General features: G+C 40.9%; 1 protein-coding gene across 1 annotated transcript; it reads left to right on the top strand.

The window, feature by feature from the left end:
- Nucleotides 1–9,010: 9,010 nt before the first annotated feature.
- LOC113469096 (neuropeptide Y receptor type 1-like) lies at nucleotides 9,011–11,028 on the top strand. The gene is made up of 3 exons (XM_026826550.1): nucleotides 9,011–9,207; nucleotides 9,592–9,802; nucleotides 10,919–11,028. Exons 1-3 carry the CDS (start codon nucleotides 9,025–9,027, stop codon nucleotides 11,026–11,028), a joined length of 504 nt encoding a protein of 167 aa, XP_026682351.1. The 5' UTR covers nucleotides 9,011–9,024.
- Nucleotides 11,029–12,152: the final 1,124 nt, after the last annotated feature.

Genomic DNA, 12,152 nt, shown 5'->3' with positions numbered 1-12,152 from the left:
CTAACAGGCCAAAACAATATGCCATGGCATATCTTGCATGCTTGGCTGACCATTAAGCTTACCTAAAACATACAGAATAGAAATTAATTAAATTAGTGTGGAAACTGGAAAATGATATACAAAATAATTACAACTAACAAGTTATAAAGTTACTTTTTCCCACAGGAGGAAAACCAGGTAAATAAATTGATGCAAGTACAACCTAATACATACGTATACATAACAAAATAGATAATAGTACCTAACTTTCAAAGAAACTTTTTAAGAGAGCTGATGGTGTCTCCGGCCACACGCAACACCCTATCACGAGAAGTAGGTACTACCACAAGTCATTTTCACTGGAATCCTACATCAGTAATGCCCAGGTTTGCATGTAAATTATCGAATTAGTCAGTGTGTATATCTACATATAGCTTGGACAGTGAATATATCTTGAACATAGGATAGTGGAAATATCTTGGAAAGTGGACATATTATTACTATAGTGGACGTATCATTATTATTATTATTAGTGGACGCAGTTTCACATTCTTGAGGAGGATCATAAAATATTGATGACAAGTGATGATAGAGAGGATCAGAAGACCAGGTGCCCGAATCGGTTTAAACTTTAACAGTATACATTAGCTAACCATCGCATTGCCTCTTTTACTTCGCCCTTTCCCGCTTATTTTCTTCTTCTTCTTCTTCTTCCTCGCATTTTCTCGTGTTCAGCCGGGGTCGGCGTTTTTCGTCAGTTTTTCAATCAACCCTTGCTAGGGTGGTTGTTTTGGGCTGACATTTAATTATGGCTATATCAGGGCAATCAATCGCATGCTGCAGATTTTTATTTGTTTTCGGCCACCACCTGAGACAGACCCAATCGGAACGTGTGTGGTGGAAAAAGCTCGAGACCTAGGACTGTCAGATTGTCTGAGAGACCTAGGTCTGAAGCTTTTTCCGGAACGTTCCCAAGGTCCGTCAGATCTGGGTCTGTCAGACGGTTTGCGCGGGAGTGGCTGGTATTACCTACCACTGATGTGAACTCTACCTCCAAAGGTATATTAACTGCATTGAGAACGGGTCTTTGTAAACTTATGAAAAGGATATATCGTTACCTCCTCCAAATCCATTGTTAAACGGTTGATAAATGGCTCTAACAGTCGCGCGCGTATGTATCAAATCAGATCAAGTATAATAATAATAATAATTTAATAATAACAAAAAGTTAAGAAGAGATTTAACAGAAACCTGTTTTCAGTTCCCCTACCCTACTGCCTTGAGCTTAAAACTGACTTTGTTTCTTCTGAACAGGGGTTCCCAAACTAGGGAGGGGGTGAAGACAAGTCAGGGGGTGGACTCTGAAAGGCGTAAAGACGACTTCGAGGAGCGCAACTCACCGCAACTCTTGGTTGAAAATACATCTTTCGTCCTGACTTCCAAAGCACGGATAGAGACAAAAAGACGCCTAATAAAAAATCTAAATGATTCATTATTGCTTTGGGGGGGGGGGGGGTTGTACAGAATAAGTTTGAGAACCTCTGTTCTAAAAACTGGTTAAAGCTCTTATTGGAGTTTGGATTAGATCACGATTCGGATTTCCATGTTTTAATCATAATTAATAGCAGGCCTCATATAATGTACAATACAACATGCTGGTTTATAAACATCAGAATGTTGCCGGGGGTGAGCGCCCAATACCATACCCCATTGTGAAAAATGGTCCCACCTTGTCTGCAGGATCAATTATTCTTAATAGAATATTTTGTGTTCTCTTAAGTGGAACTATTGCATTTTGATAGGCACTTCCCCAAACGGTTAAACAATATTGCACCAATATTGAACCCAAAAAGGAAGAATTGCTAACAAAGAGAGAAACAAAGAAGAATCCCTATCTGAATCAGGGGTTCCCAAACTGAAAAAGTGCCAATAAAAAGGTCTCTTGACTCTTTACGTATGTCGCTGGGGAATCTGGGGATGGTGGTTGAAACTCCAATTCCGGCAATCTTTGAAGCTGAATGCTTGGCCATCTGTAGCCACCTAAAAGTGGCATATGCTTATCTAGGGTCGGGAGGTCGGGACACACATCAAAATGCATCAACTAGGTATAATGACATTTCAATCGTACGTACCTACTGTGTTTTACTGACCCTGACATCAACAGAATATTGATCACCACTGCGGCAATTGCATCCAGCTTGTAGACTCATATAGATCTTTTCCAAAAACTAGTTCCCAGAACGATTAAAATTCTTCCAACTTATTTATTTGTCTTGAGGACAGAAATTTTCAAAGATGGTTTCTAATCTAGAACTAAACGTAGCGAATACCAACTGGTTCCCTATTTTGTGCTATAAAAGGAATTTTGCGTTCTCTTTCAAGCATCAAGTGAGTCAATTCTGACAATCTGCAGTTCTAGATGTGAATAAACTGGATCACCAGAAAGTCATGTACACCGGTGCAGTGCAGTGAAGCTTTTTTTAGGATTGAGAGAGGGAATTTTAATAATCGATTAATCGTTTTATTCAGACCGTCTGATAGAGTTGAGTTAAATTTGTAGCCAAAAGCAAATGTCAGCCCAAAGCAATCACCCTGGTCAGGGCTGATTGAGAGGCTGACGAAATACGCCGACCCCGTCTATACATAGGAAAAGGAGAAATAAAAGAAGTGTGAGCCAGCCTAGTTAGCTTAGTTGGTAGTGCGTCTGCCGTGTAAGGATTTGTGTCCAATCTCAGAAAGGATTTGTGTCCAATTTCTGTCGGACACTATCCCCAGCAGAGTCGACCATTTTTTTAGCACTACCGAAAACTAGTAAGTCAGGAAAAGTTATAGTAACTGAAAAGAATAAAAAATTCACGTGAGCCTGAGATATAGTGAATGGAACAACAATGCAACACTTAATAATGCAATACAGGGTGTCCTAACTGGGGGACTTCAAACTTGCTATAGACTTCAAACCAGCCTGAATTTCCCTTGCTAAAGAAATAGCACTCTAAAATTTGTAGTCAAAAGCAAATGTCAGCCCAAAGCAATCACCCTGGTCAGGGCTGATTGAGAGGCTGACGAAATACGCCGACCCCGTCTATACATAGGAAAAGGAGAAATAGAAGAAGTGTGACCTAACCTTACGAGTTATGATTATGAACTATAAACCAGCGACGATAGCAGGTTGAATGTTCCAGTTCTCAATGGATCACTGAAGTTAAGCAACGTTGCGCGTAGTTAGTATCCGTATGGGTGACCATCAGGGCAATCACATGTTACTGGTTCTTTCCCGGCCACACTCAGGCTGGGTGAGGTTAATGTGAGAAGGCGGAGAGTTTGTCAGCGAATGGAGGGTAAGAAGGGCTGTATAGATACTTTTTCTTTTTAATATTTGTTACTACCCGAAATGGCCGTTCATGTCACTCATCCATTCAGTGGTCTTGCTCGGCGTAGCTTACGCATTAAATCTAGAAGAAAAGTTGTGTGATGACAGCAGCGCCAACAAAGTTTTAGTTTTTTAAGAGGATTGATAAATAGAGAGAACTGTATAATAATTGCCATTTACCCTCAGACCGTCTGACAGAAGAAAGTCGCAAGAATCGAACCCATGAACCTGAAAGTCCCGAACCTAACTGCATTATTCCTGACGGAAGGACGGAACTCGACTGACGGATTAAATTTAGACGAAAAGTTGTGTGATGAATATTGATGATGATGCATCAAAGAATTCAGAAGATTCTCTGTGTTAGCCTTGACCTCGCATCGAACCTGTACACCTGTCAACCACAGCCAGACAACCGCTAGAATATTAGAAGATGCATATCAAGGTATCAATCAAGCTTGAATATTCGACCAGACTTTACATGATACTGGATCTATGGCAGGATTCATTGGAGAATTTGTATCTAACATAACGAAAACATTGGAAATTTTGAAAATGAGTGAACATTGAACTCATACATAGGTACGTGGATAGACAACCGCTAAATATATGTCTTGACTTTTGTGACATAACAACCTGTATAAGGTTCAGAAAAAAAGGCCCGAACGACCTGCTGTCCGCAGTGTTAAAGCACCAAGGGGGGAAAAAATGAAGTTACCAAAAAAAATCTTCAGTTGGGAGTGCCCTAAAAGTCTCACAACGAGAGAGAAGGAGAGAGAGAGAGTAGACTCATATCAGGGCCAAATCATCATGAGGTGCAACATGTCCTGTCCTAATAAAAAACGAATAAAAAAGTTCTCAGCTCTCCTGGTCAGAATTTAGAACCAGTTCTAAAACATCATCACTCAGTCGATATCATCATCACAATCTTTCAAATTTATTCTCCGAACTTTTTAAACAGGGTGTGACGGAAACCTATAAAAATGATTCTGCAAAAATCCAACTATGTTCTGCATAAAGGTGTGTCCACACATAGTTGACCGGCCCTGGATCGTCGAGGAGAAACTATGTTATTGAGGCAGTGTGGACGGTACAGTCGACATCGATCGACGGCCGGTCGACTATGTGTGGACACACCTTAAGAATTAATTTCCTTTAAAAGAATAAAAAATTCACGTGAGCCTGAGATATAGTGAATGGAACAACAATGCAACACTTAATAATGCAATACAGGGTGTCCTAACTTGCTAAAGACTTCAAACTTGCTAAAGACTTCAAATCAGCCTGAATTTCCCTTGCTAAAGAAATAGCACTCTGAAATTTGTAGCCAAAAGCAAATGTCAGCCCAAAGCAATCACCCTGGTCAGGGCTGATTGAGACGCTGACGAAATACGTCGACCCCGTCTGTACATAGGAAAAGGAGAAATAAAAGAAGTGTGACCTAACCTTATGAGTTATGATTATGAACCAGTGACGATAGCACGTTGAATGTTCCAGTTCTCAATGGATCACTGAAGTTAAGCAACGTTGCGCGTAGTTAGTAACCGGATGGGTGACCATGAGGGCAATCACACTCAGGTTGGGTGAGGTTAATGTGAGAAGGCGGAGGGAGAGTTTGTCACCGAATGGAGGGTATATAAGAAGGGCTGTATAGGTACTTTTTCTTTTTAATATTTGTTACTACCCGAAATGGCCGTTCATGTCACTCATCCATTTAGTGGTCTTGCTCGGCGTAGCTTAACAAAAACGAACCGGAAAACAGCCTATAACCTTCACGGGAGTGCAAGCAATAAGTTGACAAAGTTTCTAAGCAATCGGATGAGCGGTTTGGCCAGGCATAAAGTTCGAACACACACACACATTCATTTTTATATATTAGATATGTGTTATGTAATGTGATTGATTAAATAAAGTACCAAGCTGGTCTAAAACAAGGTGGATCAGAAGTGTCTGCGCCAGCCTAGTTTAAGTTAGCTTGAAAGGTAGCGCGTCTGCTTTGTAAGCCTAATATGTCGCGGGTTTGTTTCTGTTCAAGTATACATAAGTGCACAGTATTACAGTTGTTTCTGGCGAAGACGGCAGCTAGGGGTCTCGCTAAGTCAGCTAAACCCATTTCTTTAGGCGGTAATTGAGATTACAATGACACTGGCTGCACTGGCTTAGGTCTGACCGTACGGTTCCTGCGTAACGTGTATCAATGATGTGAGGTAAGCGGCCTGGAAAACTCAGACAGTAGTTTAAAGACATTCCCATTCTGGGGGATAGGACTTGTTCAGGTGTACCTGTCAGGTCTACCTGATAGTGATGAGTAGCCGGCATCAGGGGTCAGGTGGAACTGATTGAATTTTCATCAGGTCTATTTCATTGAATTTTCATCAGGTATATCAGATCTATTTCAGGTCGCCTCATTGCTACCACACACTATCAGGTAGAACTGACAGGCGGACCGAATAGTGTGTGGCCGGCCTTACTACCTCTCCTTTGGGACTTGTTCAGGTGTACCTGTCAGGTCTACCTGATAGTGATGAGTAGCCGGCATCAGGGGTCAGGTGGAACTGATTGAATTTTCATCTATTTCAGGTCGCCTCATTGCTACCACACACTATCAGGTAGAACTGACAGGCGGACCTAATAGTGTGTGGCCGGCCTTACTTACTATCTCTCATTTTTCATTACAAAATAATACCTTTAATTACATATTGTGTAGGTACATAAATTACTATCAAATGTAATTCACATAATAATTATTATGTAGGTACAATGTACATACATAAATACCTACATTACTGTCTACTATCTACCATCTTCCTCTTCTTCCTGCCTGTACAGAAAATGTCATTACCAGAATGAATTATAATTTCCCCAATGTTTTTAATGTCGGTATGTACTTGAATATACATACCTAATATCTATTTAGGTATATTATTATTAAAGTATGTACTTAAGACAAAACTTAGAGAGCAAGATTAGAGAGCGGAAGTAGAAGTTCTGAAATCTTATTTGATGGTTTTTATAATTTTAGTCTATTATTAGGAAATCTAGGCGCACGGCAGTGCGCCAGGCCAAGTTCGGGCCTGAGCACGCCAGTGTGTATATTACACGCATTTCGACGCATTTTTACCCCTATCATAACTCCGTCAATTTTCAATGTAATCTCACGAAATTTGGACCATATGTTAACCTATACTTCCTTATTATACCTGCGAAATTTCGAAGTTCTAGGGGTTCAAAAATTCCTTTTATTTTCATGTGAATAATAGGTACTGTATTTAAAGGTATTAATTTGAAGGAGGAGAAGGAGGAGGAGGAGGAGCAGAAGGAGGAGGAGCAGCAGCAGAAGGAGGAGCAGCAGCAGAAGGAGGAGGAGGAGAAGACTTCGAACAGAAGAAAAAGAAAACAAACGTAAGAATTGGACGACGAAAGAAAAGGCAAAGGAGTAGAAGAAGAAGAAGGAAGAGGAGAAAGCAAAGAGAACAGCGCATGATTTTTATTTTATTATTTCTTATTTTTTCTCTCTACATACATAAAACAGTATAGTGATCTTGTTCTAATAATTTTAATAGTTCTACAATCTATAGTCTATACTCTGTAGAGTGTAGTGAGTGACTGCAGGCTAGTAGATAGTATGTTTAATCAGTTCAATTTATACAAACCCAGGACGAGGAAAAAGAAAGCAATCCATGTGCTATCTCCTCACATAGATCAGAAATCTACATACATAAAACAGTATAGTGATCTTGTTCTAATAATTTTAATAGTTCTACAATCTATAGTCTATACTCTGTAGAGTGTAGTGACTGCAGGCTAGTAGATAGTATGTAGTAATCAGTTCAATTTATACAAACCCAGGACGAGGAAAAAGAAAGCAATCCATGTACTATCTCCTCACATAGATCAGAAATACTTATTTTAAATTAATGTTTCAATCAGAACCGTATTGCCAACCTATGAGCAATAAATAATAGTAAAAATAATAAATAAAATTAATAATAAAAAGTCATGTTCAATCTGAAGCCCAATCAAAAAATAACCTTTAGTCTTTACTGGGGGATTTCCTAACCAGTTTCCATACTTTCAAATCAAATAGACAATATAGCTTCCATCGTACCAATATTTCTCATGTGAGATTCCTATTAGCTACATAGACAGGTGGAACAATAGCACAATACTGCGAGTACTTAAATAAGGAACAACTCAAAGCAAACTTAGGAGAGATTGATCCAAGAATGGAACTGGTCTGTAAGATTTGAAACAAACAGCCTGTAGTACCTACTTTTAGTCTGTACCAAGCAAACTTAGGAGAGATTGATCCAAGAATGGAACTGGTCTGTAAGATTTGAAACAAACAGCCTGTAGTACCTACTTTTAGTCTGTATGCATCAAGCATCAATGCAGACTAATAGAATATTCTTCTTGAATCTCGCATTGAAATGAAAACATCATTGCATCACAATCAACTTCGCAAAGTTCATGATAGGTTTAAACAAACTAGCTACAAACAATAATACCTACCTGTACCTCAGAACTAAGAGCTGTACAAACTATATGAGTATGAACAATGACTTATACAATGATCTACATCTCCTAATATGTATTTGACAGTCCAAATTAGTCAGAATCAGAAAATTTGGCCTAATACCTAAAGTAAGTACCTAAAACTATATTGTTTGGAGCACGACATTCATCTCAAGCTCTCAAGCATTTGATGCTCCACACAATTAAAAATATCCTAAGGCCTGGCCACTCCCGCTCAACCAGTCTGATAGACCGGGGTCTCACAGACCTAGATCTGTCAGACGGTTTTCTAAAAAAGTTGAGACCCATGTCTGGCAGACGGAACTGTACATACTATGAGTATGAACAATGACTACAATGATCTACATCTCCTAAGGGGCGTTCAAGTCCAAATTAGTCAGAATCAGAAAATTTGGCCTAATACCTAAATTACTTAAAACTATATTGTTTGGAGCACGACATTCGTCTCAAGCTCTCCAGCATTTGATGCTCCACACAATTAAAAATATCCTAAGGTCTGGCCACTCCCGCTCAACCAGTCTGATAAACCGGGGTCTCACAGACCCTATGTCTGTCAGACGGTCTCCTAAAAGAGTTGAGACCCATGTCTGGCAGACGAGACGGTCTGTCAGACCAGAACTAGGTCTCGAGCTTTTTCACACTCAGACGGTCTGTCAGACCAGAACTAGGTCTCAAGCTTTTTCACACTCAGACGGTCTGTCAGACCAGAACTAGGACTCGAGCTTTTTCACACTCAGACGGTCTGTCAGACCAGAACTAGGTCTCGAGCTTTTTCACACTCAGACGGTCTGTCAGACCAGAACTAAGTCTCGAGCTTTTTCACGCTCAGACGGGTCTGGCAGATCAGAACTAGGTCTCGAGCTTTTTCAAACTCAGACAGTCTGAGCCCGAATGGCATTAAGTTGAACAGTTCTGTTATAGATCGTGATTCGTGATGTGACGAGGACTCTCTATTAGATAGATATTACTCTGGACTCCTCTCCATACAACTATAACTCGATATTCTTCTATAACAGGGCTGCACAACCGGTCGGTCGATCGCGACCAGCACACCCAGCAGTGTTTGAACCTGACAATATCATCTACACATCCGCGATTACTCCAAACTTTTCTTCAAACTCTTCAGACTCGAAATCTTTTTCATGGTGTCCACGACTGTCCAGACGATTTTGGACAATTTGACTTCGCCTGACAATTGGACGCTGGCGATTGGTGCTGCTGAAAACGCGTCGCTCCTCAACTTGACCAACTCGTCTTTCGTGCCGAAAATCAACGGCTTCGATGATGGACCTCAGTTTCCGGCCTACATTCGAACCCCGTCCATGGTAAGGATTTTGTAGTATTTTTCACGTTCAGTATTTTGTAGTAGGTATTCTCTTTGGTTTCAATAATTCTCTTTAGATATTTTACGGCCTGTCCGATAATCGAAGAGAATTCAATATCTACATAGCAAATAGAGAAAATATCTCTTTTATCTGCCCTACACCAGAGTGATGGTCTCTAATCATGTTTAATTGAATCGTCCTGAACCGCAGTCAACCATCGTGAGGACTTGTTCTTGTACTTTTCAAGCAGAGAGAACCCTTTGAAACTAGGCTGGTTAGGCTTAGCTGTTCTTCTCCTACTTATAGTCGCATAGCCAGACTATAGTCTACTCTCTGTTTAACGTCCCCTAACTAGACAAACTTGTATCCTTCCATGTGTTTCAGGTGCTGTGCTCCATCATCCTGTGTATCGGCGTCCTGGGCAACATCATGGTTCCGTGCGTCATTCTCAAGAGCAAGGACATGCGAAACTCGACCAACATCTTCCTCATGAACCTGTCCATCGCGGATCTGATGGTGTTGCTGGTCTGCACGCCCACCGTTCTCGTGGAGGTCAACTCGAAACCGGAGACGTGGCAGATGGGCGAGCATATGTGTAAGTGGATACTTTTGGTCTTTTCTTGCATGATGTCTTCGAGGGTATAGACTTACTTGGTGCCTTCTAAGGTCTAAAGAGGTGCTCTATTAAAATATTAGTATAATAAACCTGCCTCGGTAGCGTAGTGGTCAAGACGCTCGCCTGGTAAACAGGAGGGCGTGGGTTCGATCCCAGCCGAGGCATGGAATTTTATCCTCATTTATTTGAGATTTTGACCACATAATAATGGAGCTCTAAGGGTTAGGTGGTAGAGAACGCCTCCGGCGTTAACCTCGCCTAGTGGTTACCTTCCACTCAAGAGTCTATTATTATTATTAGACCTCTGCAGATAAGAGTAGCGACGAAACGTCTCGTCTGATAGACAGGATAGACTTCTCAATTTCAATTTCTCATTCTCATTTACGTAGTTCTAACACTCAGGAGGAGGAGGAGGAGGAGGAGGAGAACGAGGAGGAGGAGAAGGAGGAGGAGGAGGAGAAGGAGGAGGAGAAGGAGGAGGAGGAGGAGAAGGAGGAGCAGAAGGAGGAGGAGGAGCAGAAGGAGGAGCAGCAAATCTCTGTGATAACATCACGGCCTGAAACATGGTCAAATAAGACATTTGTTAGATTGTTGAGCTAGCTAGCTAGAGTATTAAAAAGGTACTAAAGATTGCTCGGATCTTTGAGCTTAGTTAGGAACCCGCTTAACTACACACAAAAGGCCCACCCTGAGACTTAGGTGTAGGGGCCACTGGCCCAAGGGATGAATTAAGCTTATACAAATATATGAATCTAGCTAGAGTATTAAAGAGCTACTGAAGATTGCTCGGATCTTTGAGCTTAGTTAGGAACCAGCTTAACTACACACAAAAGGCCCACTCTGACGCTTAGGTGTAGGGGCCACTGGCCCAAGGGATGAGTTAAGCTTATACAAATATACGAATCTAGCTAGAGTAAGCTAACCTTTTTTTAGAATGTCGTGTACCAACTTGTAAACTCGAAGTTCTAATCAATAAAGAGTTGAAATAAATATTTTTCTAGCGTAGAGTCGCCGATAAGGATTAGGGCCTACATGTTATGATTTTAATTAAATAAGAATTGAGATGTTAAGGCATGTTCAATTGTTCGAACATAGTGGACCAGCGATGTCGAGTGAAACGCGAGGACGGTTTCAACCGACATCGATCGACGGCCGTATGTGTGGACACAGCATTAGAGTTAGATGTAAGACTAGAGTCAAGATGAAATCAACAGCTAATAATGTTACATGGCTCGGTAATTTACCTCTAGACCAGGGATGGCCATAACGTGGCTCGTGAGACGATCTTGTGCGGCTCTCTAATCATGGTTCACACTTGCTGAAACATTTCTCGTCCGTAGCTGAAGATTAGGATGTCTATTCTGAAGATTCTAGACCGAAATTTTAAAATTTCGCCTGCGGCAGCGGCGTGGCTCGCCCCGAATCGCCTTTATGGGATTGTGACTCCCGAAGGTTAGGTTAGTGGCCATCCCTGGTCTAGACAGTACTGATGGTGTTGAGTGAGATGTTTGCCATGGCTAAATATGGTTCGTAGCTTCATATATGAATTGGGAATTAGGCTATGAACGGAATCAAGATGTTCACAAGTAATACAATTATGGGATTGTGACTCCCGAAGGTTAGGTTAGTGGCCATCCCTGGTCTAGACAGTACTGATGGTGTTGAGTGAGATGTTTGCCATGGGCTAAATATGGTTCGTAGCTTCGTATATGAATTGGGAATTAGGCTATGAACGGAATCAAGATGTTCACAAGTAATACAAGTAGGTATATCACAAGCTATGTCTAATGGAATCCGTGTGTAACATAACTAGTGCTTTTGGTACATCAAATCATCATATTCTTAACATTTCGTATAGGGCCATTATTTCTATTCGGTATAGACCTATAGACTCTGTTAAACTCTATTTCTATAGAGGTAACATCTCTCTAGTAATACAAGTATATCACAAGCTATGTCTAATGGAATCCGTGTGTAACATGACTAGTGCTTTTGGTAGGTACATCATCAAATCATCATATTCTTAACATTTCGTATAGGGCCATTATCTCTATTCGGTATAGACCTATAGACTCTATTAAACTCTATGTCTATAGAGGTAACATCTCTAATACTCTCGTATTTATTATAATAAATTATTCTAACAGTACCTACACTTAGAATACTTATAGGCAGACAGGGCCGTACCGAGACTTCGGATGTGATGTTTAGAACTCTAGCGTAATCTAACATACAGGGTGACAAAAGTCTGGCGGCTTTAGTGATGGCGGTTTTTTGTCTACACATAGTCAACGGCCGTCGATCGATGTCGACGGAAACCGTATACTGC

The sequence above is a fragment of the Diaphorina citri genome, unplaced genomic scaffold, assembly GCF_000475195.1.
Source record: "Diaphorina citri unplaced genomic scaffold, Diaci psyllid genome assembly version 1.1 scaffold953, whole genome shotgun sequence".
Lineage (NCBI taxonomy): Eukaryota > Metazoa > Arthropoda > Insecta > Hemiptera > Psyllidae > Diaphorina > Diaphorina citri.
This window is presented reverse-complemented; position numbering and strand designations above follow the sequence as displayed.